The following is a 26,525-nucleotide window of genomic DNA, read 5'->3' as shown; positions in this document are numbered from 1 at the left end:
TTTCGAGGAAATAAGTGTTTAAGATTTACTTCGTAATTTTTAGTATAGATATTTTGAGTTTTTATGTATTTTTGCCTTTTCGCGAAGTGAGAACTGAATTAATTGAATGAGAAATATTGAATCGTCTGTGAAAAACTGTTTCTTTTTTGTTTTATTTGCTTAATTTCTTTTATACATCATTCTAGCTTTATTATTTATTATAGTATTTGAATAGAACATGTGACAACGATTAGATAATTCTATTCTTTAAATGATATAAATTTTGTGCATTATGAGTTATAATATGAACGAAATATAATACTGTTAAGTGAATCTAGCGCCAGAGTGTCGCTGGCGAATTTGAAAGAATGCATTTATTCTATTGTGGTTTATGCGCTGTCGGCGAAGTAGATTTAATTCAATCCAATAAGTTTAAATGAAATGCAAGAAAAAATGCGTATAATTTAACATTCCGTACAAGGAAGTCATGTGGTGTACACATCAGATTTTTTTCTATGTTAATCTTTCCTGCAAACATACGTACATTTTTAGTGAAAAAGAATTCAAAAATGCCTTTCCTTAATAGTAAGTTTACTCAATTTTAAGAGAACCACTTAAAATTATATAACTTGAAAATACATAGTTTCAAATTCAAAATAAGTTTAAGATTAATTAGAGATAATCGATTGTTTATTTTTTTTTTACCTTTCTATGGAATATAATTCACTGAAGAATGTCGACATTCTCCAATTTCTCTTTTTTCATGTTAACGTTACTAAATAAAATTAGTTGTGTTTACTGTGGGCTTTCAGTTTAAATTTCCTTAGATTTAGAATTATAATAATAAAGGTATCCTGAAGTGAAAAGAGTGTAACATGAATTAAAATCCAGGCTGATATTTAAAAAGTTGTCTTTGTTATAAACTGTACGGAATTTTTAAAGTGTCTCATGCATAATTAATGAGTTTGTAAAGTAAATTTTAGTAAATTGATGTCATATGATTAATATACGGCTTTATTATAATATAAAGTTGCATGGTTTTTATCATGAGTTCATATAAATCGTACCGAATTGGTTTAAACTCATAACGGCGAAATTATATGAAACATAGCTTTTCATGAATAAGATGTTACACAAGTACTTTAAATGGGAAATTGTAAAAAAACATAAAAATTTTTATATATGTATATTTATGGTTTCAAATATCATTACCGAATAGTGTATTGTTATATCTATCAGATTTTGATAATTCGTTGAATGGAAAAATCAGCGGATTTCCGTCTACAAAATTATAACTTAACACTATTTTCACCCGTTTGCTGTTTACACGTAAATTTAAAATTGCTTTTTTTTTTTTAAGCTCAGAGGGGCTATTAATATCAAAACGCCATTTTGCGTGGATTCACTTTTCAAACTGTTGCCACCCAATACCATCGCCGTGTATTATATTTAAAGAAACTAAATAATGAAGAATATGCATGAATGTTTCTCGCATTGTCAAGAAACAACTGTACCTAGAGCTATCAAATTTTGAATAACGTAGTCCTCCAACAGAACATGGGTACTTAGAAACCCGAATTTTGAATTTCAAATTTGTTTCATTATCTATTTCAAATTTTGTAAAACTATAACGAATTATTGATTAACAAACACGGCGATTTTAAAGCGAGCAATAGCAACACTGTACGGGAAAAAAACGTTTTTATCTCCAGCGCTCGAGACTGTGTATCGGAAATTGTAAAGATATGCTAGTTTTAAAGATTTTGTAACTTTGCTGTTCAATCGAATTTTATGTGAATTTTTTTAATTTATTTAAAAAATATTTTATGATATTGCTGTTGAATTGAATTTTATGTGTTCTAAGTGCGAAGAATAATAAATTTAAGAAATATAGGTAACACATAAAACGCTATTAAAACGCCCTTTTGGGCGTATATGGTTGTTCTCCCATCTTCTTGGCGTGCCTTCGTGGTGTAGTGGTTCTGCAAGCTGGGCCGGTATTCCAGAGGTCCATGGTTCGATTCCCGGCGAAGGCGATTGCTCATTTTTCACCTTGCCTGCTTCCAAATAAAATACCTAATGTCTCTACAGTGGCGCCCGAACTAAAAGGGTGACGGATGGTGACTCTCCACACCCAGGATTTGGCGATTGGGTCCCTTAAAAAATCCCAGTCGCTCTTTAGAAGGGGGAGTATATAAGGTATTTCTCCCACCTTCTTGGCGTGCCTTCGTGGTGTAGTGGTTCTGCACGCCGGGTCGGTATTCCAGAGGTCCGTGGTTCGATTCCCGGGGAAGGCGTTCCATATTTTTCGTTATGCCTGCTCCAAAATACACCTAATGTCTCTACAGGCGTAATATAAAATTTGAAAGCTTTCAGACTTTCCCTTTGGTATTCTTTTTTTTTTTCTTTGTGTGTGTGTGTAAATATGTAGTAATTAATTTGCAGTTAAGAGAAATGTTTAAAATTTAATTCTATAAGTGTAGAAAAGCATGAAAGTTATAGTGAAATTAGTTCAGTATTCCGTCAGAAACGCTCCTTTCTTTTTACAGACGCATGTGGGGGCATTTTGAAAGGCGAGAAAGGCACTATCACTAGTCCTTCATTTCCCGACCTCTATCCATCCAACAAGCAATGCATCTGGGAGATAATGGCACCGCCGCAGTTTCGCATCACTCTCAACTTCACTCACTTCGATTTGGAAGGAACTAACGTGAGTACTATTTCAGCTATTTTATATTTTTCAGTTATTTCCTCCGTCTTCTTTTACGAAATAACCAGGTAGCTTGTCATTATGAAGGATATATATTACCATTATATAATCTGTAAAAGTATCGCAAGGTATTGGCAGGAAGTCTGATAGAAACACGAAACACCGCTAGTTTTATTTTGCGTTATGGCACAGTAAGTAGTCCGCATACTGGATAAAACGAACTACGCGTCTAGAAGAGACTCAGACAAGCACATTAATTTCAGTAAGGCATTTATTCGTCATAAAATCGATAATGTGATACGTTAAATTGATTCTCCAAGAAAATAATTCCATTTTTCCTGCCATATGAGTCTTATCCAATACTAATTGGGTTTATTTTCTATTATAAAACATAACTTCGCATTTTTAAGTTATTTTCAAGTATTTATGAATACATAAGTAAATTAAGAATAAACTACAAATACGTTAAACTGTTTTTAAAGAAAACAGTTAAAATGTAAAGAATACAGTCCACAAGCCTTTGATAGAAACAGCAGGACTTGTAGTCTTCGAAAAAAATGAGGTATTTATCATTTTGGTATGCAAATGTGGAAGAAATCATAAAACAAGAAGAAATGAAATATGCTAAAATTAACTATTCACGTGTTTTATTTTTAACAACTTTGAATCTTCTAATTTAATTCGCTTTAAAATAGCTAAATGTCTTCCTTTTTTTTTTTTTTTTTTTTAATTAAATCTATTTTTCTTGCTAAATGTTTGTTTACAACTACCGTAAAAAATGTTAGAACTTTAAACATGCAGTCGAACTCCAGGTATGTAATATTGCAGTTATCTGGATCGTTTGATCTTTCTGCTTGTGTAAAAGCTATGTAGGTATTTTCAGTTTCTTCTTTGGTTTAAACAATAGAAAACGATAATACAATATGTGCATTAAAAAAAAAAAGAGAATCTTTTAAATATATTTTGAAGAAGCTTTTAAGTAACTTTAGATAAATTTACCCCATTGCAGATTAAGTTGCAATATTTAAGAAATATATAGCCTTTGAATATTAATGGAAAGTTTATAATTGCTGTCGTCTTATTGTTAACTTAATGAATCATTGCTTTATGATGACATGTCGTCATTATCTAAAGATAAACTGAAAATATTTAATATCATATTACCCTGTATTCATCAGGCAAAGAGGTTTTATTCTGATAATAACAGCTTATTAGGAAGGTATTTTCGATTAGGCTTTGGATGTAGGTAGGATGAGTATTTTTAAGTAACTAATTTTTTTTTTTTATTCTTCAAGATAATGGTCAGTTTGCTTAAAGTTAAGAAATCTGATGTGTACACCACATGACTTCCTTGTACGGAATATTAAATTATAAAGCATTTTCTCTTGCATTTCACTTAAACCTATTGGATTGAATTAAATCTACTCGCCGACAGCGCATAAACCACAAAGAATAAAGGCATTCTTTAAAATTCACTCTATATGTTTAACATAGCGACACTCTGGCGCTAGGTTTACTTAACAGTGTTATATTTCGTTCATATTACAACTCAGAATGCACAAAATTTATGTCACTTAAAAAATTATCTAATCGTTGCCACATGTTCTATTCAAATACTATAATAAAGCTAGAACGATGAATAAAAGAAATTAAGCAAACAAAACAAAAAAGAAACAGTTTTTCACAGACGATTGAGTATTTCTCATTCAATTAATTCAGTTCTCACTTCGCGACAAGGCAAAAATACATAAAAACTCAAAATATCTATATTAAAAATTACGAAGTAAATCTTAAACACTTATCTCCTGGAAAAAATCCCAGAAAGGTTTAAGCATGATTTAATTCGCAATAATAAATGAAGGCGTTATCTTTGTTGTTGCGAAGCTAAGTTTCTCTAGATTGGCAACAAATCCACTATCCTTCTGTTTCAAATGTAAACAAGCAATGGCCGTCATCAAAAAAATTATTAGGCTTAGCGGCACTTAAACAACTTTAAAATTCTTGATAATTCTAAAAATATTGCATACAGATTTACTAAAAGCATAAAAACCTTAACTGGAAGATACGAACAACACAGTTCAATCATTTTTAAAGCAAAAAATGTACAATTTACAAACATATAAGAGTAAAGAAACTGAGATCACTGAGCCGGGTAACAGAGTGGATATATATATAAATATATTTATATACGTTTGGTGCGGCCGATCGCAACCAAAATACGAGGTGCACATCTACATGGTATAGCAGTCATATATACAAAATTTCAACGTTCTGAGGCTACTCGTTTTTGAGTTATGCGAGATACGTACGTATGTACGTACATACATACTTTCGTACAGACGCCACAAAAATTCTCTTCAGAATTCATTTTAAAGCAGTTTTATAATTTTTTTGGTGGAGAAGAGTTTTTATTCTGTCCTTACGTACAGATATCACGCAAAAACATCATTAAATTGCGTTCGATAGCTTTCAAAATGGGTATTTTCGTTGAAATATGCTGCCTGAAACTTTTCGCGATTACAATACTTCCTTTTTACTTCAAACAAGGAAGTAAAAAGAAAGCTTAAAGTGCAGTTTGCGAGAAGAGTCTCACTCTTTTTGGTATTATGCACTAAATCAAGGCTCTGAGTGGAACTAAACACTATTTATCGCTGTGTCCGATAGTGCAAACAGTAACGTGGAAGGGTAAGAAAAAGAAGGGTGTAAAAAACTCTTTTATTAAGAACTCAAATAATTGAACAGAAGACACTTTTAGTGCATACTAAACCAGCCAGCATTTATGGTGTAAACTCAAAAGTAAGGAATTCAAATATTAACTAAGTATTAAATTAGCCAAAGGCTACACAGATATAATTAGCTTGCAAGCTGGCTTTAATTTTGCCAATAATTCTAACTCTACATCAGAGTGACAGCATTATTGGTAAGGTTAAAAAAACAACGCCGTAGACAGAATGCTATTTTAGAATTTCAACTAGTAAAGTGGCATTTAGCAGACATAACATACTCTGACTAAACAATTCTTTATTTATTATTTTTTGCTTAAATTTTCAATGGTGAGCATTAGCTACTATAAGCATTTGCCACTACTAAGGCCGGAAGCGATGGCCACTTTATTATGAAGGCACCTAATAGTTGGGCCACCGTTGCCTCCTATGAAGAGACAGATAATTTACATCCATGCCTTCTACAGGATACCAACCAATCTAAAACTTTCTTTAAATACCAATTCTTTTTATCTTATTTAAATACGTTCGATATTCTGGTAGGAAAACCGAAAGGAAAATTGAGAGTACAGTTTCCTGAATATAAAGTAACTGGTACGATTTTAACTATATAATTCTGGCAGGAAGGGTAGCAAAAGTTAAAGCTTTTCCCTTTCTCAATAACAAATGACGTATTTGATGTGCTTATAAAAGGGAATCTAATTATCAGAGTTTAGGCCTGTCAGAATTACATAGCTTCAAAGATATGGCTGAGTCTGCAGATTTTACAGATTGTCCGGTACAAAGTTTGACATTCTTCTATGGAATTTCATAACTATCTAGAATTTGGGGACATTTTATACGTATAATTATATCAATACTTGAATGCGTGTGTTGTGTATTAATGTGTTATCAGTGAATTAAAAGATGAACTATTAAAATGTCTCTTCAAAGTGTGAAAAACTGATACTGTTTGCACGTTATTGAAGTTAAAGAACTCGAGGAAGCTATATTTGTAAACTTCTGCAAATTAATAAGTTAGGAGTTGATATCCTATAACAATGAATATAAAATAAAAGAATGGTTCAATTCGCTCTCGTTGTGGACTGCAAACTTTCAGACGAAGCCCCCAGTGGACCATCCAACTCAAGAGTCACGTCACTCAAGTCTTGCAAAGAGTCAGTCATACCCAGATATGCGGATATAACAAGCGAGTACAAGCGTCTATGTCTTTCATGTGACCGGAACTTGAACCAAAGGCTTAAGAGTCTGTTGTAGAGTTTTACTTGCTTAGTTGTGTAGAAGCTTGTTTTTTCAATGTCCTTCAGACCTTCAATAGACTGATCAGAAAGTTGTCGCTCTAATTTACATCAAAATGACAAAATCCTGCAAAGGTTAAAATAAGATCCTTATTTAACACTTAACGTTTGACAGAAAGCATCAATTGTGCTTACACTTCACAGTATTTAAAATAACGTAAGTTTAATTCACGTAACGTAGTCGGAAACTACACAAAATGGTCTACATGGGCTCATCCAAGTATTTTAATGTTACGTTTTTAACGTTGGCTAGCAAAATGGCCAAAGTTAGAATAAAATTTGGCCATTTTAGAATAAACTTTGGCCATTAGGCGAACTGCAAGCGAGGCTTCCGGAAGTTCTAACTGTAAAAAATTCAAACCTTGGCGTAAGTACTCTCTCAATTAATTTGCATTCTGATGAGGACTACGGAAAGAAGGTTTGCTACAGATTCAAATCACAATTGTTGGCTGATTAGCATAAACTTATGCGCTGTCTTCCTGCAGTAATCACCGTTCTGTTTCATGAGTTCTTGAAATATTTATTTTTCGTCACATACTCTAAGAGTGGTCTTCAAACTTTGTCGACTCACAGAGGCCTTAGAAGTGTTGAGTATTTACCTTTAGAAAAATATATCTTAAAATAATATTTAAAGTACACCAATATATTATAAGTACTTTATGTAAGGACAATTAAAGAAAAGTATTATATTTTAATAAAGAAAAGTAATATAAAAACAAAACTAAAAAAATAATTAACGGACTAGGAAAATATTAACTAAATAAAATAAATAAAATTAAATGAAAACTTTCATAAATAAATAAAAAAACAAAATCCGAAATCTTTCAGATTTTACATTACACCCAAAGGGACATTTTTTTAAACCTTTTGTGTGTTACCTTTATTTATTAAATGTTCTTTGCAGGTAAACCATAAAATTCAATTTAACAGCAATATCGCAAAACAATTTGGTACTTTCCCGTTTTGACGGCGCAAACGATAAAGTCGCCAATAATGGTTTAACTGATGCCAGACGGAATATCTTAGCTGGTAACCTTTTACGCCTCAGTTTCAAAACAAGTTGAAGCCATTTCTTATCAGATTGTTTCTTTCAATACTAGCATACAATAATATAGAATTTTTACACGATATTTAAATTTTATCCCCTAAGACAATTCACGGTAATAAGTCAATTAGTTCTAAGTCAATTAGAACGCAATTACACCGCTCATCCGAAGGCGAAATCAAGTGTTAAATTCATCAATTCTAATGAGAATGCACTAGCGAAGTAAAGCACTGCGGTTTTACATAATTTCTGAGTAAGCTATTCGTACGAATTGAAATAATTCATGCATTTAAACTTGTATTCCAAATTAAGATTTAACTTGAAATTAATGTAGATAATTACTGAGCGAATTAGATTTTAGTAGCGTAGTTTACGAGAGATAAGATCACTTGGGGTCACGTGATACGAACCGGCGAATCAGGATATTGAACCATGAAATCATAGTAAATTCTTAAATTAATGTCTTTTTACAAATTTATTGTCTTTATTTATTGGCTTTTTACAAAATTTTAAACCATATTAAAATGTTTATGCCTTCAAAATAAAAAAAAAAAATTCTTAGAATTAACATTTTTTATGTGTATACTGTATGTTGTCGCCAACAAAGTCTGCTTGGCGAGATTTGCGCCGGCGAAACGGAAAAGTACCAACAATTTTAAAATGAAATACCTTTAGAATTTCCGGATATACAGTTCCACAGTTTCGCGCGCTAGAGATAAAAAGTTTTTTTTTTCCTTAGAGTGTTAGCATTGCTCGCTTTCAAATCGTTGAGTTTGCTACTCAAAAATTCGTTAAAGTTTTACAAAATATGAAATCGATCATAAAACAAATTCCAAATTTCAAATTGAGTCTTCCACATGCCCATATTCGTAGGAGGATTACGTCATTGAAAATTCGATGGACTCTACGTACCGTTGTTTTATCCCAATGCGAGAAATATACATACATTTATGCAAATTTTTCGTTATTTAATTTCTTCAAATATAATACAGGACTCTAACATTTGGTGGCAACAGTTTGAAAAGTGAAACGGACATTTATAGTGATTCAAGGCAAAATCGCAAAACGAAAACAATAGTCCTTCAGGGACAAAGCCTCTTTGGACTAATTAATGTAATTTACTTATTAATAGGATTAGCTGGTGGGAAAGGTGTTACCTACACTTGGTCTTATATTTAGTGACAGGAGTGTGCTCGTATTTTCTTAAACAAACTGCTTAAGTCTAGCTCTATTGATGTTAGCTGCAGTCGCATTTCATATTCTGCATTTGATTTATTTCTACGTTTTGTTTTTGTTGCCATTTTTACCTTAAATACGTTGTTCCGAATGGCACTAAAATATTTGCAGCTATGAGGAAAACGTTTGCTAATTCTGCAATGAATGTACAACCAGAAATTTAGGAACTGCTTAAATTGTTTAAATTTAGATTTTGACGTTGAATCTGCTGATACGTCGATGAGTTATTCCCTTTGCATCAGTGCAAGCTTTCTAATTTTAGTATTCGAACGAGCATTCTAATTTTAGCATTCTACAATACTTGAGATTTTTCTTCTGAAAAATATTCTTTTATAGTTTTCTTTTACTGAAAAAGGTGCTCCATTGTATAATTTTTAGCGCAGTCGTCTAAATTCAGTTCATTTTCCATTCGAAAACTGTTTAGTTTCGCAAAACATTGAACGTCATTGACATATGGAGACCACATGTTAAGTTCAAAAATTAAGCTATATGTTTTTTAGTTGATAACACTATTCAACTAGTGTGAGAGCTTTATAATTTTCGTTTCAATTTTTATTTCGACTCTCGAAACCCTGAGGTTTCATTTGCGGAACACCGGGATTCCGTAGAACATAGTTTGAAGACCACTGCTCTGAGGAATCTATAGCAATTCGGCGGCGCAATTTCAGTTTGTTGTCCAGTTATTAACTAATAATTGTTAACAGCTCTAAATAAAATGTTTTGTCAAGAGCTTACACAGTTGAGTATTATTATTATTATTATTATTATTATTATTATTATTATTATTTTAAATTCGTGTTCTTGCTATAAGAAATATTTTAATTCGTATGCTCGCCATTTTGATTGTTATTTTGTCATGCCAGACAAAATAGCAATCACAATTTACTGGCAGATGTAGATGTAATTAAAAATTTTGGACTACACTTCGGAAAAATAAAAACTTAAATTTTTGTATTTCTACTTTCTGTTATTCTACTGTGAATGTACATTAAACAATTTAAATAAAATCAACATTCAGCAGTTAATTATCTTAAATTATCAAATTTTGTTGGACAATCTAAACAAAGTGCCCTGAATACGATATTAAAATTTACATTAACTTCGTATATCATCTACTTATCAGCTGATACTGTAATAAAGTAAATGTTAAATGTTGTATATTGTAAGTAAACATGTCGAAAGTTTCATATTGCAAAAAGGGCAAGAAATCCTTGAGCACGTGGCGCCATCTAGATTTGATCCTGTGATGTAAATAACTGTTTTGTGTATTTTAATTTTTGAATATAATCCTTACATTTTATTTATTCCTGAGGCAGCAAGAATGTGAATACGACAGTGTAGATATTCGAAGTCGAACGTCCGTAGAAGAGGAATGGAAGAAACAAGGTACCTATTGTGGCTCAAGACTTCCTGCGATCGTAACATCTGAGGGAAATGTCTTGAGAATAGAATTCACTTCAGACAACTCAGTACAAAAGAGCGGTTTTGCTGCTCTGTTTTTCACAGGTTAATATTGTTATTATTTGTTTTTGATAAAAGATGTAAAATACTACTAAATTTTATATGATGATGCTATAAAACAGGCGGTAAGGCCATCATATTAGTTTATAATAAATAACATTTAATTTTTATATTTACTCTATATTCTAACTGCTGAAGTAGAAAAAAATAAGTAGCAAACAGTGAAAATGATCAAAAGTTTATTTTAATTGTTAAGGTAAGATATTTATGAAATTGAAATGGGTAAAAGTTACCCATTTTAAGAAAAATGTCTACTTTAGACAGACATTTACCTTAAAATGTTGAACTTTAAATAACGAGAAAGAACTTTAAGTCACGTAATCACAAGTCACGTAAGTCACGTAAGACAAAATAACAGTTTAAACTAATTTCCAGCTCTAAGAAGTAGAAGCGAAATTGAAAACAAAATTTTTTTTTTCCCGATGCGTAATAGACTGAACAGTTCCGAGAAATTGGTCAGACATTGTATTAATTATTAGTTCAGTTAGCAATATTTATTATCAGTTAGCAGGATTTAATTATCAGTTAGCAGTATTTAATTACTAGTTCAGTTAACAGTGTCTTAAATCTTATCTCCAAGTAGAAGGAATTATGTATATAAATCCAAAACTCAGTATTAAGGCATAAGTAGTACAATGTGTATTTGAAAACGAAGAAAAAAGATGGAAAAGATTTTGGAAAGCTTGTTTCTATAATTATGATCCCAGCAAAAAAAAAATCTTCCTTGAAATGGAAGATTAAAAAAAAACTGGAAAACTCAATGAATGGGACCTTTCTAAAATGGGTTAAATTTATGCCAAATGTAAGATTTGTTGAGTAAAAATGTTCAATGAGTAGTGAAACTAAATAAGGTGGTTATGCATTTTAGCAAAATCTTTCAAAATGAAATAATTATAACAGTTTCTAACGAAGTTTTATATATTTTTATGAAAATTTGTATTACGTTAAGAAAATAGTGTTAGAAAAAAATTTACTTAGTAGTTCTAAACTGCAGTCTAAGTATATATGTCACGAAGAACAACTGAGGGTAATTTTAAGAATGATGAATGAAGAATTTTAAGAATGATACATGTTCTAGATTTAGCATTCATATTGGAAAAATTATCACTAAATTATTGCTTCACATATTATCGACCTCGGGATATCAACACAAATTGCCGAGAGCAGTCATACAATTCCGGAACAACATTAAAAGATTAAAAGAAAAGTGAGACATAAAACTTATAATTTTTCAACAAAACTCAACATCTCGTTATACGCAGGTTTTGCTAGGAGTATAAATTTAGTTTTTAGTGATTTTAATCCAAAAGGGCGATTAGTTTCGAAACACGATTTTGCATTTTTTCACTTTAATGCTTTCTTTCACTTTTCCTTCGAGTCTGTCGCCCTTCGAGGAAGTGTAAAATATAATTCTCTCATATTTAATCTGTGTGTTACTGATTAACAAACTAAAGTATTTAAAAGCAATAGATGCAGTTATGAAAAAAGGAAGAAAACAAAATCTGAAAGTTTTCATGTTTTATACTACGCCCAAACGGGCATTTGTTTAACTTTTTGCGTGTTACCTTTATTTATTAAATATCATGTTCTTCGCAATTAAACTATGAAATTCAATTCAACAGCAATATCACAAAGTAATTTAAAAAGAGCAAAGAGCACATCTTTAGAATTTCCGGTGCACAGTCTCGCATGCTGGAGATATTTTTTTTTTTTTCCCTTTTTCTGTACAGTGTTGCCATTTCTCGCTTTGAAATCGTTCGTCTGTTACCTTTATTAATTCAGTTCAAGAGCAATATCGCAAAGTAGTTTTAAATTGAGCGTATCTTTAGAATTTCCGATACAGTTTCACTCGCTGGAGATAAAAATAATTTTTCTCTACAACCTTGCAATTGTTCGCCTTGAAATCCTTGAGTTTGCTAATAAAAAATTCGTTAATGTTTTACAAAATATGAAATAGATAATAAAACTAACTCCAAGTTCCAAATTAGGGCTTCCAGATGCCCATATTCTGGTGGAGGATTACGTTATTCAAAATTTGATGGATCTAGGTACGGTTGTTTTATCACAATGCGAGAAACATACATACATATATGTAGATTCTTCATTATTTAATTTCTTTAAATATAACACAAGGATATAATATTTGGTGGCAAAAATCTGAAAAGTGATACAGCCTTTTAAAGTTTTCAACTCAAAATGCTAAAACGAAATTAATTGTTTAATCCCTTCTGGGCTTCTTTGTTACTAATTTCAATTAGAGGTATAGTCTTATTAAGACAGTCTGAGGCCGTAAATGCGGCTTTCTTTTAAGAAGGCGGGCTTCAGATATAATTTTCCTTGCTTTCATGAGAGAAAAATATAGTTGTTATAAGTTATGGGAGGATTCTGCACCTTCACCCCCTTCCGCTTAAAATCTGCTGTCCTTAGTCCAAGTCTAGTGACTATTTGATTATTTAACGCAAAATCTGTATTCATCATCTTTCTTAAAAGATGTTGTGTTATTTGAAATATATATATTCATATTCTTCTTTTAAATATTTCAGATCAAGACGAATGTGCCTCAGAAAACGGTGGCTGCCAGCAAATCTGCAAAAACACTGTTGGAAGTTATGAGTGTTCTTGTCACAATGGTTTTGTTCTTCATCCCAATGGGCATGATTGCAAAGAAGGTATAAAATATATTATAAATATATGTTTCTAAAATTACTAATTATGCAATATTACACGCAATATAAGGTATTCTCTCCCTTTTTTTCTGCATGCCTTCGTGGTGTAATGGTTAGCACACTCGGCACGTATTTGAGAGGTTCTGGTTCGAGTCCCGGCAAGGGCATTGCTCATTTTACATGTCTCCTCTTTCAAAATAACTTAATTTCTCTAGAGGAATATGGTGGTGTGTTTAATTATGGCAAAGCACACTAGAGCTATCTGCCTAAGGGCAGGGATGCCTTCGTGAAGGACTTTCTAAGGGAACTGGATCGCATACACATGAGGAAGACCACGAAAATGCCCATGCAGTCAGCCAGTTCGAACCTCGGACTGAACTATCAGTGTTCAGCGACTTTACCGCTCGGCCGCTGGTGGGCCTAAAGGAATATGAATTTAATTTATTGAAACATACTTTCTAGTGTAGTGGTTTGAGAAGAATATGGGATTAGATGAATGAATGTGTTCTAAAAATGAATTTATGAAAAACTAGACGTGGAATAAATCCTCATTCAAATCTTAAAATATTCTAGAGCAGTTTCTTAAACTGTGGGTCACCACCTCACGGGGGTCGCAAAAAATTTTAGCAGTTTTGATATTTCTTTAACTTATTATAATAATTTTACAATTACTAAATATTTTTACACCAAATGTAAGACAATACAGACACTTGAAAAAACGAAAACGTTTCGACGCATTCGTTTTATAATATAAACGTTCATTTTATTTGCTTTGCACGTAACTCTGTTACTTATTTAAAATTTTCACATTGTTCTATGTCTTAAAATTAGAAATTAAAGTTAATGATCTAAAACTGCAATAGTATATTACAGTACAAGTGAAACAATCGACAGTTTCAATCACGCGTGTGTCGGATTTGCGCAATGCTTATAGGGTCCCACAAAATTTTCGTAAATATTCTAGAGAAATTCTAGAGAAGGGCTTTAAGAAGCCCTTCTCTAGAATTTCGAAATTCTCTCTTAAAAGAATAATGTGAGAAAGGGGGTAATTAAAATAAGAGAAAGGGGCGAAAAAACTTTGCTTTGTATTGAAGCTTTTAACTAAACAAAAATCTGAAATCGAAGTCTAATGAATAACAAATCTGAAACCACAGTTTTTAAAAATTTATGTATTCTGTTATATATACTATATACTGATAAAGAATATACAAATGGAATTCGGTAAGTGAAGTGCATAATTAAAACTCTTGAATTATTAAGTTATTTTTAAAAATAATTTGAGAAAAATTATTTTAAAAGCCGTTCAGTTTTTAGAAAAAATTATAGTTTCTTTTTAAACTAGAGCAAGTATAAAAAAAGGTGAATTTTTTCAAGTGTTAATGTAGGTAAATTTTGAACATGGGTTTCTTAGTTTCCTCCAGAAAATTAAGAGACATAAAAAATTTGTAGTTTTAAGCATTCGTTTAAAAGCATGCAGGCTGTTACGACTTACAACTGCAGAGCTGCTAAGATACTTGATACTGGGAATCAAGATCATGTCCATGTTAATAGGCTCATCAGCTCCCAAGCTTTTGTAGCGTTTTGACGCCCTTATGTTTCCTTTCGCAAGAATTAAAAAAAAAAAAAAAAAAAATTGGCAAATTATGTGCCCGATATTCGTATCTTCTTAAAAGAGGGAAGCTTTGGGCGCAGCATTTCCAAAGTTTAATGTGCTTTTAGATTATAAGGCGTTTTAACTCTTTTTTCGGTGTATTCTTTGTGGTGTAACTGCACGTCATAGCACGTCCAGCTAGAAAACGAGAGATCCGGTGTTTGAATCTAGGCGAGGGCATGGGGCATTTCTCATAATTTCTACATGGATAAACCTAACGATCTATACGATTGTGATCTGAAGGCTTCGCCTGACGACAGAAGTTTTGAAGAGTCGATTATTTTTCAAGATTCGTTGGGATTTGTGGATTGAAGTGTCCCATTCCTGTTGCAAACCATTTGCATTCAACGTATACATAGCGCAAAGCCAAATGGTTTGGCAATTAAAGACAGAAATAAATACCCGTAGAGTGAATAATAAAAACAAACCCAATGAATAGAATTAATTATAAAGATACGGAAAATTAGCAACGAGAGTAGGCGTACTCCAAGTTAAATGGAGTAGTAAATTCTTTGATGTTCTGACAGAACGAATGGGATATAGTGCTTTCAGAATCAAACAAATTGGTTACTTTTATCTTGTAGAGTTCCTCACTGTGTAATTCTAAGTTACTGTTGGAAGTGAAGAATCTTAAGAAGTGATAAGCGAATAATCGCATGAGTTCGTGTGACAGGAAAAAACAAGATATACGAGTACCTAACCCTTTATTATACCAACTAAGGTTTAACAAAACTCTGTCTTGGAGTGTACAATAAAGCCGACAATTCAGCTTAAACTTAAGAGACTAAGAATAATACTAGCCTAATCTTAACTAAAGAGATGTAGCCGAAGCTATCAAGATTCTACTAGAGTTGGATTCTTAACTTTAATAGTCTGCGAAGCTATCAAGGGCCTAAAGTACGGCCGAGCTTAATAATAATAGCTTACGAGAGAGTAGCCTAAAAGGGCGGACGCATGCAGCCAGAATACCTGGTATCTCTCTCACTAAGACCGAAGAACTTCGCGGTTAAATACTTCGCTCTTCCACATTATGTATTCAGACGTGATTCTAAAACTACGTTTCGGCCGGAAGTAGTAAGTTGAAGTTAAGAATCGACATGAAAGGAACTTTACTTCAAAATTTAACTGTTAATAAAATTAGCATACAATCTGATACATAACATACAATCATAATACAATTACTTACAATCTGAATAACAAGTGCTAAAAGCGGCATGGGTTCCAAAGTTCGAGTGTAAGTACCCATTTCGAGAAACACTAAAAAATTAGTCCATTTTAATAGATAAACTCACTTTGGTTATCTCCCCAATCAAAGCTGCTTAATTGGTCTGTTTAGCCAACGGAATTTTGAATGAATCTAAAAATGTTTGTTACAGGTTCTTGTGTGCATCATATATCTTCGACCGATGGTGTTGTCGCCAGTCCCAACTATCCGGACCAATACCCTAGTAGGAAGGAATGCACGTGGAAGTTCGAAACCACTCCAGGGCACAGAATCAAGCTGGTAAATTGTAGCTTTATAAGAAACTAAAATATTTTCATTACATTTGAAGTGAATATATTGCAAATGAAATATTAAGAAATTAGGTAAGTGTGTTTTCATTCTGTCAATAAAGCTAAAGTCCTTAATTTAGAAGCATAATCTCAATATTTAAATTCAAAATTTGTCAATCTTCTAGCTTGATACAGTAATCCTGAACTCATATCCTTTTATTATGTACAGTACCTTCGGGTAAAAAATGAATTATTAACCCTTTGTTGCATACAAATAATCTAGAGAAGTTAAACGAAAATGTTTGTATTTTTTCTACTTAAAATAACCTTAGTAATAATAATAAAAAAATAATTTTCTTCAAATTTCGTTTTAAATAATTTCTACAGTTTGTTCACTACAGTGGGCAGCATGCATATACGTAACATGCATACAAATCTCTTCCCAACGATTTACGGTCATTGTATTTGAAATCATTTCCTGCCTTGTTTACAGTGATCATTACCATCTTCTAAATGGCAAATCTAAAACTGACATGTACATACAGATCCCCCAAAATGCCTTCATTTCGTCGATTGTGATTGAATTCATTTTGCTACGATTTTGTAACCTGTACCTATTGGATTCAAATGTCAAATGTTCTATAAATTCCTTGACAAACATAAACATTTCCAGTGGTGTTTTGGCTTGATAAGCAGTCCATTTGGGTTTCAATTCACTCTTTTCGGTACATCTTTACCTACCCGCTCCAAAATTTTCTCAACTTGACATTTAAAAATAAAATGTCTAAAATGACTAATTATGAATAAAAAATGGTAGTATAAGAAAATGTAAGCAATATTATACAATGTTTGCTATGAGAAATGGTACTAACTTGGAAACAGAAGTAGCAGCCATTTTCCAAATAGCAATGCTTTACTTAGTGATGCTATACAGCCATCTATGATCGACAGTTCTAATATTAAAGAATGAACAGACACTGGAAGGGAATCTGTTAAGGCATTTACAGAAGAATAAAGAAATTTAAACTTTTGTCTGCTAGAGTGGACATGATGCAACAAAGGGTTAATGTAGGCAGAACTGTGTTCAAGAAAAATATTTGAATACGTTATTTTATTTCTCTGTTTTAATTTTTATCTTCAATTATAGAGGGATGTAATGATGGAAAGTGAATTCCTGTAATACTGTTATTATATAAAACATTCACCGAAAATACCTCCAAAGCATTATTGATTTAAATGTGAAATACACAAAATGGCATTGGTCGGAACACACAATCGCTTTTGTAATTCTGAGATACCTAGAAGCGTTTAGAATGCCTTCTTTGATATCTCTCATAGTATGGCAATTTGTATGGCTTTGGGTAGTTTGAATTGCTCAAAAACATTGGTCCTGTCGAGATCCATTTTTATATCAGTGGGATTTCTTACAATTAGGCTGTAATTGTTGTTATTACGATTTCGATCTTCACTAGCGCTTCTCCTTCCGCTTCCGTAACAAAATGCAAATTTAGTTTCAGAATATTTAAGCTGAGGTTTTTGGATTGCAAGTCTGAGCATGTTTCTGCCTCCCTAGGCCACGGTACTAGGTTTAGCTAGCTAAGCTAAGATTATTATTCTTCGGCTTTGCATTACAGTTACCGACATTTAAATTGTTACCCCGGTGAGAAGTTTTGAGCCAACTTCGTGTTAAATCAGTTGTGTAGTCTTTGCTTACTGGATTTACTCGTTTAAATCTTGAAATTGAATGCAACTTTAATTTACATACTCACAAGTGGTTGTCTGATTATTGTCAAGCCCGAGAAGTGCATTTATGTTCCAAAAAATTTTTGATAAACCTTATTAAGACTCTACAGTTCTTTTCAGATTTATGCGCTTTCAAGAGCATATGTGCATACGCATATATTTATGCATAATTTATTAGTATTTACAACAGAAACTGAGTGCCAGTGTATTTGTATTAGAAGTGTCTGCTTCAACATATGTTTTTGAACTAATTAATGTGTTTTCAATAGTGATCCTAATTTCAACAGTGATTTCAATAGTAGTTGACACAGGCAATCTCTACATGAGGAAAGAGTCTGTGTGTCCTTCGTTCGCTCTGCGCGTAAGCTAATAGACTCAGGGCTACGAAATTTGGTATGTAGGTACATCTGTATGTAGACAAGACCCAATGCATCTCGAAGCGAATTTTTTTTCAAAATTCGATCAGATTCTTCGAATCAGATTTTTATTTTATCTTTTCGATTTTATCTCGTCATTTTAAATAGTTTCATTCTTTTATAAACTTTTATAAATGTGGTTTTGGCAACAGTTTTTAATTCAATTGTATACTGGACTGCTGACTGTTGAAAATCAGCACTGTTGTCACTTGGAAAAATGAGGGCGATAATTCTGTACGGTATTTAAATTTAACGTTTCTCTTGGATATTGGGCATTTGTTGAGAGAAGGCAACGGGAAGTTGGTTAATTTATTTATTAGGATAATTAATATTTGTATTAACTCTTTCGCATTGAAGTCGCCCCAAACGCCCAAACATTCAGACATCGGCTGGACGCCCGAAACGCCTGAATAATTTCCTACCCAGTGCTTTCCCACATCACGTTACTGCATTACTCACTGCTTTCAGGTGTTGTTAAATCACATGTCAATCATTCTTTTGAAGCTACTAAAAGTAGCTTCCTTGTTTCCTTTGTTCCTTCCTTTCCTTTGTTTACTGTCAGTGTTTAGCTTTTGATGCCCGAAGTTGCAATCCCGTCCCAAGGGGGAACTTCACACAGTGTCAAAGCGTCGAAGAAAGAAGTTCTCGCTTTACTTAAGTAAGGCTATTGTTAGCGCTGTAGTATTCAACTTGTCATGGGGGAAGGAAAAGCATTCCAGGAGAAATGCTTAGATACGGGCGTTTTCGATGTTTGGGGAATTGAGATTTTGCCCTCTCTCGATGCGAAAGAGAAGGGATATTGCTTATTTCATTGTAATTTTGTTATATGTAATACATTTTTAAAAATATTTTTTTGGTTTTTTTAGTTCAAAGGGACTTTGTCCCTGAAGGACTATTGTTTTCGTTTTGCGATTTTGCGTTGGTTCACTATAAATGTCCGTTTCACTTTTCAAGCTGTTGCCACCCAATGTTAGAGTCCTGCATTATATTTGAAGAAATTAAATAATGAAAAACTGCATAAATGTATGTATATTTCTCGCATTGTGATAAAACAACGGGACGTAGAGCTATCGAATTTTGAGTGACGTAATCCTACTGCGAATATAGGCATGTGGAAGCCCAAATTTGAAATTTGTAATTCGTTTTATGATAGATTTCATATTTTGTAAAACTGTAACGAATTTCTAATTAACAAACTCAAGGATTTCCAAAGCGAGCAATGGCAACGTAGCACAGAAAAAATATTTTTATCTCCAGCGCGCGAGACTCTGTATCGGAAATTCTAAAGATATGCTGAATTTAAAACTATATTACGATATAGCTCTTGAACTGAATTATATGATTTAAGTGCGAAGAACGGGATATTTAATAAATAAAGATAACAGACAAAATGTTAAAAGAAAAGGTTCTTTGGATGTAATTTAAAATCTGAAACCTTTCAGATTTGTTTATTTATTTATTTTGATAAAGTTGTTCTGCACACTAAAATTCTGTGCAGTTTTTAAATTTAATGTTTGGTGTTTCCTTTACGCATTTCCCGGTACATTTAAAAGCTAAACGAAGGCTGGCAGCGTAGTTGCGAGTTAAGTGTATTCGTAACAGAAATTTAGTATCGGTATGTTTGTATTAGCGATGCCCCATCAACATATGTTGTGCTGGTTTATCTGCTTTCAAAGTGTGCATTTATACACAAGTATGTATACCCTGAGCACTTGCATAACTGTATTAGAAATGTTTGCATGAACATAGTATTTAAACCAGTTAATGCATGTTGATAGCGATTTTATATATACATGTAATTATTGATAATATCTGTAACGTAATTCGGTAGCTGTACATTTGTATTGGTGATGTCCGCATAAACATATACTTTTGAAAGAGTAGGCGTATACGACTGATCTGATGTACAAAAATTTACAGTGTCTGTGACAGAAATTCGGCAACAGGAAGAATTCCTTATTTCAGTGATTGATCGGTTTGCATAGGCGGCACATTTTATCCATTCTCTCTTCAAAATGTTTACTCCCTTTATAGCTCACTTTTCACTTTTTAATTCTTTCATTCATTTTTCTTTGCAAATATAGAGTTTGGGGAACATGACTTACAGCGATAAGAAATAATTATAGTCGTCGACAGGACTTGAACAGGCTGACAAGCTTCTAAGACGAACGGCTGTCCTATCGTTGGAGAAAAGGAAGTTGTTTTCAAGCATAAGAATAATTCGTTCTACATTTGCATGGAGTTTGGACTTAGTTTATGCAACCAAAGAACAGTAAATTCTACAAGGGAGAAGAAATATGGAAAATAAGGGGATTGCAGCATCACAAGGAAGTGTTTCTGATTAAAGAAACCCAAGTTTCTGGACTCTACATCGCGCCTGACGTTCCCATTCGTGCAGTCAGATTCCATTTTTTTAAATATTCACTCATGTAGCATAACATTTTAACAAACATTTTGAACATACGTGTTAGAACAAAATGTATATTTTCCAAAATATAAATACCTACCAATATTTTAAATCTTTTTTTTTAATTAAGCGTAATTTAGTCAGCAGAGTATTAAATCTCAGAATTTAAAAACTAACGAATTTATAGATTACACTCAATAATATCAATTTCTCTCTAGGTTTTCGATTCTTTTGAATTGGAACCGCATCAAGAGTGTGCCTATGATCACGTGGCACTTTATGATGGAGATTCCGCTGATTCTCCTTTGCTAGGAAGGTTCTGTGGCAGCAAAATACCTCATCCCATCATATCCACTGCCCAAACAATGCTTATGGCATTTCGCTCAGATCCATCTGTGCAAAGGAATGGATTCCGTGCTACGCATTCTACTGGTATGTTTGCTGATTGCAATCATATAAAGTAAGAAATGTTTATAATAAGAGTGTAGTGTTGGGAAAATCTTAAATTTTATCGAATCCAAATCTTAAAATGGTTTTAAAGCTCTCAAATCCTTTATGTAAGAAAGAGAAACAATGAAAAACAATTTACTTTATATTAAAAGAGAGAAATAGATTTGAATGTATTAAGGAAATGCAAACAAAATTAAGTAAACGAAATGCATAACTAAAGCTCTTGAAACTTCAGATTCATTTTCTCAATATAGTTGGACAAAGTGTAATTGGACATAGTTCAAATATTTTACAGTTTTCCAAAATCTTTTGAAGTCGAAGCAAAGTGGAACCAAATTATTTCAAGAGCTGTCGCAGGCAAGCACGTAACGTGGCTGAGACACTAAATTATTTCCAGGAAATTAAAAGTATAGGCTTAAGACCACTAGTGGGTGATTTTGATAATCCAAATCCCCTGAAATTATGAATTTATGGCTGAGACACCCAATTATTTCCAGAAAATTAAAAGTATAGGCTCAAGACCACAAGTGCGTGATCTTTGGTAAACCAAATTCACTGAAATTGTGGCTGAGATACCAAATTATGTCCAGGAAATTAAAAGTATTGCTCTAGACCACTAGAAGGTGATTTCGCTAATCCAAATCAACTGAAATTGTTCCTGAGACACCAAATTATTTCCAGGAAATTAAAAGTATAGACTCTACACCACTAGTAGGTGATCTTGGTAATCCAAATCCACTGAAATTGTTGCTGAGACACCAAATTATTTCCAGGAAATTAAAAGTATAGTCTCAAAACCACATGTAGGTGATCTTGGCAATCCAAATCCACTGAATTATGAAATTATGGCTGAGACACCCAATTACTTCCAGAAAATTAAACGTATAGGTTCAAGACCACAAGTGCGTGATCTTGGTAATCCAAATCTACTGAAATTGTTGCTGAAACACCAAATTATTTCCAGGAAATTAAAAGTATAGGCTCAAGACCACAAGTAGGTGATCTTGGCAATCCAAATCCGCTGAATTATGAAATTATGGCTGAGACACCCAATTATTTCCAGAAAATTAAAAGTATAGGCTCAAGACCACAAGTGCGTGATCTTGGTAATCCAAATTCCCTGAAATTGCGGCTGAGATACCAAATTATGTCCAGGAAATTAAAAGAATAGCTCTAGACCACTAGTAGGTGATCTCACTAATCCAAATCCACTGAAATTGTTCCTGAGACACCAAATTATTTCCAGGAAATTAAAAGTATAGACTCTAGACCACTAGTAGGTGATCTTGGTAATCCAAATCCACTGAAATTGTGGCTGAGATACCAAATTATGTCCAGGAAATTAAAAGTATAGCTCTAGACCAGTAGTAGGTGATCTTGGTAATCCAAATTCACTGAAATCACCAAAATCGGTTTAATTTAAGAAACGCTTCAGCTTGATGCGATTCAATCTGATCTCCCTAAAGTTTTGAGTAAAAATGTTTAATGATTTTTTAGGTTAGATTTGTCAGGCTTAAAATGACGAAGGAAGTCTGAATTTTCGATTTTTTCTGTTTCTAATTTATTGCAAGATTCGTCGAATTCGATGATTCGAATGTTCCATCGTACTCGCAAGTTTTATCATAATAGTTATGGTTTTATTACAGCTCTTATTTTACATATATTAAATATTTTGCGAATATTAAGTCATTTTATTCAGTAATAATTACAGTAGACATCTAACACAATTGTACATCCACCTTGTAAAAGAAGAACTTGACAAAGTTTGTTATTCTCTGTTAGATAATATTTTTTTCTCTACTTAGAGATCAACTTACCAAATGGCGTTAATGGCATTAAAAAATTAATTTATTCATATTTAAATCATATAATATCCTGGCTTATTTTTATAAGTAAAGTCAATTATAACAACATATAAAGCATTCTAAATCTCCCGTTGCCCACCAGCGGTCGAGCGGTAAAGTTGGTGAACGCTGGTAGTTCGGTCCGAGGTTCGAATCCCGAGAATGGACTGGCTGCACGGGCGTTTTCATGGATTTCCCCATGTGTAACGTGTATATGAGCCAGTTTCCCTTAGAAAGTCCTCTGCGAAGGCATCCCTCCACTTAGGCAGATAGCCCTCGAGGTTTTGCCGTTATCACATAAACCAAACCAAACTAAATCTTACGCAACGTGTCCAACATTAAAAAATGTGTCCAGAAATTATTGGTATTTAATTAATTTGCGGAGTACATAATTAAGTATTTATGTAATTAATTAAGTAATTATGTGCTCCTGAAAGGGAAGACTGTGGTTCAGTTAATTTAATTTTAGTTAGAATTTCAGGTATTTAGTGTTCATATTGATGAGAACGGTAACTATAAACTATCAGAAGACGAAAATGCTGTTTATTAGAAAGAAAGAAAGGAGAAAGTAAGACAAGTTCTTTTGTCTTTTGTTTTAAACACCACGAATTATTTAATGCTTTAATAACATAGGGATTATTTTGAATTTAAGACACAGTATTTAAAATTTCTCATTGAAGGACTTATTTTAAACTAAGCAAATCTGTACATATCATGCAGAATCTTTAAAGACTAAACTTTGAATTTTACTAAGAGAGTCTAAACTTGCGCATTGCATTAATGCGCATTGCATTAATGAAGAAATCGGTTAGTGCTGGAGCTAATGGGATCAGAAGAAGAAAAAAAAAATATATATATATATATAGAATTAAATCGTTTTTAATATAGTTGCTTTTAAGAGAAGAGCATTGTAACATTTTTTTACTAAAAACAATAATACAATAATAAAATTATAATTATTATTTTTAATAGAAATGTGTTGTAAAATAATAACATACAAAGTAAGGTCAAAATAAATGCGTATAATACTAATTTTTATGCATGTTCCCGCTATAAATACTTGAATTTCATAAGGAAACAAACACAGCTCCGAAATTTCCTAAAAAGTGTTTTAAAATTTTAAATGAAGTATTGAGGCGTCTTAATTTTGTTTCTTTATCTTTATTTTCAGTGTGCGGAGGGCGTCTTAGTGCTGGACCTCTACCGGCTCTCGTATATTCCCACGCTAAATATGGCGACCAAAATTATGGAAACAGAGCGGATTGCAATTGGATTGTGACAGCCCCTAATTCCGGAAAAGTCCGGATTAGATTTCAAAGTTTCGATCTGGAGCCAGAACAGGAGTGCGCGTACGACTATGTCCAAGTGCAGGACGGATTCGAAACCAGTCCAAACCTTGGGAAGTTTTGCGGCAATAAGGTAAGAAACGGTATTAAGTTGTAAGCGTTTAATATGCTTTTGTTATGTATTATATCTAGTTTGAAAACCTTCGCGAAGTCACGAAATTAATTAATTTATAAGATATTTCTCCCACCTTCCTAGCGTGCCTTTGCGGTGTAGCGGTTAGCACACTGAGCCGGTATTCCAGAAGTCCATGGTTCGATTCCCGGCGAAGGCGATTGCTAATTTTTCATCTTGCCTGCTTCCAAAAAATCCTAATGTCTCTACAAATTTAACGTAAACTTTAGAATACTCCGCCAAATTAATTATTTTAAATGCAATATTAAGAGCTTATAATCAATAAACGCCACGATCATTCAATAATTTCTCAAAAATAAATGCTTTATGCGCTGGATCCCATAATTTAAAAATCAGTAAGCAAAAATGTAGACAAGTTAATTTAAAACAGGAGAGATGAAAAATGAGTAACGCTTTCACCGGGAATCGAACCGCACGGACCTCTGAAATACGTGATATGACCACTACACCACGAATACTAAGCTAATCGTCAGTTAGCCGAAAATCACTGCACAAAACGCACAAGATGCCTCAAAACCCGAATATACGCATGTCAAGCCTAATAATGAGAACAACGTTATAAGGTATTTATCCTGCCTTCTTAGCGCGCCTTCGGGGTGTGGAGCCCAAAGGAGTGTTGGCTCAGAAATTCTGAAATGACATTTTACGTTGAATCACTCTAAAAGTCTGAATCGCTTTCCAAAATATTGTCACCAAATGTTATCGCCCTGTATTATATTTAAAGAAATTAAATAATGAAGAATCTGCATGGTTGTATTTATGCTTTTCGCACTGTGAAAAAAGCGACGGTACCTAGAGCCATCCAATTTTGAACTACGTAAACCTCCACCCGAACACGAGCACCTGGAAGTCCGAATTTTGAATTTCGAATTTGTTTTAATATCTATTTCTCATTTTGTAAAACTTTAACGAATTTTTTATTAACAAACTCAACGATTTCAAAGCGAACAATGATGCTGCGTTGAAACCTACCTGAATATTATTTCATTCAGTCGTTCTCGCCTTTAAATTAAATCTGAATCCATTCTATAACACTTGAAAAGAAATATTCTAAATAAACAATTGCATTTCCTTGATTAAGAAAGCCAAACTTTATTTGCTTACACACTTAAGGAAATCAAAATATTACTCTAATCTTTCTTACTGTTGCCAAACTACAAAAACAAAACTCTGTCTAAAAAGGAACGCAACAGCTGTTGAATATCGTTAACAAATAAAAGTTATGGAGCTCAGAACAAATGGCAACACTGTACGGAAAAAAAAAACACATTTTTATCTCCAGTGCACGAGACTGTCTATCGGAAATTCTAAATGCTGTTTTTAAATGTTTTGTGATACTGCTGTTAAATTGAATTATATGTGATTTAATTGCGAAGAACCTAATATTTAACAAATAAAGGGAATAGGCAAAACATTGAAAAACGCCTCTTTGGGTGTTATATAAAATCTGAAAACTGTTGGATATTTTTAAAAATTAAATTGTTTATTTATTTCTTGGCTTTAATTTCATCATTATTTCATCAATGAAACATTTAACTAATAAAAGGAGATGCTATGTAGTATGATCAATATTAAATAAACTGTTTTTCACCAATCTATGTAACATTTTGAGGCAAGTAATTCCTTCTTTACAGATCCCGCCTGAAATGACGTCATCTGGATTTCGTCTTCTTATCCGCTTCCAGTCTGATGATAGCATTTCCGGGAAGGGATTCGCTCTGGCCTATTCAGAAGTTTTTTACTGACCATCTTCAATGAACATTTCTTCCGAAAGCCATCTACTGCCAACTGGAAAATCCGATTCTGAGGATTTTCATTCTGTAGCTCGCGTGACGTGTCCAATAAATGTTTCGTTGTGTCGAA

General features: G+C 32.8%; 1 protein-coding gene across 2 annotated transcripts in view; it reads left to right on the top strand.

Annotated features, from left to right (window-relative positions):
* Positions 1–26,525, top strand: part of LOC118204531 (tolloid-like protein 1) — a 122,244-nt gene extending 95,719 nt beyond the window's left edge. Inside the window, exons 12-18 of one of the 2 annotated variants that reach the window (XM_035376846.2) lie at positions 2,529–2,689; positions 10,308–10,497; positions 13,056–13,181; positions 16,206–16,333; positions 21,108–21,321; positions 24,355–24,602; positions 26,297–26,525. In XM_035376846.2, coding sequence (XP_035232737.1) covers positions 2,529–2,689; positions 10,308–10,497; positions 13,056–13,181; positions 16,206–16,333; positions 21,108–21,321; positions 24,355–24,602; positions 26,297–26,407 — 1,178 coding nt within the window. In that variant the 3' untranslated portion in view covers positions 26,408–26,525. Of the gene's footprint in view, positions 1–2,528; positions 2,690–10,307; positions 10,498–13,055; positions 13,182–16,205; positions 16,334–21,107; positions 21,322–24,354; positions 24,603–26,296 lie in introns of those variants that run through there. The other variant, XM_035376850.2, reaches the window with a different exon arrangement.

Source organism: Stegodyphus dumicola, chromosome 4 (genome assembly GCF_044657685.1).
Source record: "Stegodyphus dumicola isolate Sdum_Otavi_A_Nest chromosome 4, ASM4465768v1".
NCBI lineage: Eukaryota > Metazoa > Arthropoda > Arachnida > Araneae > Eresidae > Stegodyphus > Stegodyphus dumicola.
This window is presented reverse-complemented; position numbering and strand designations above follow the sequence as displayed.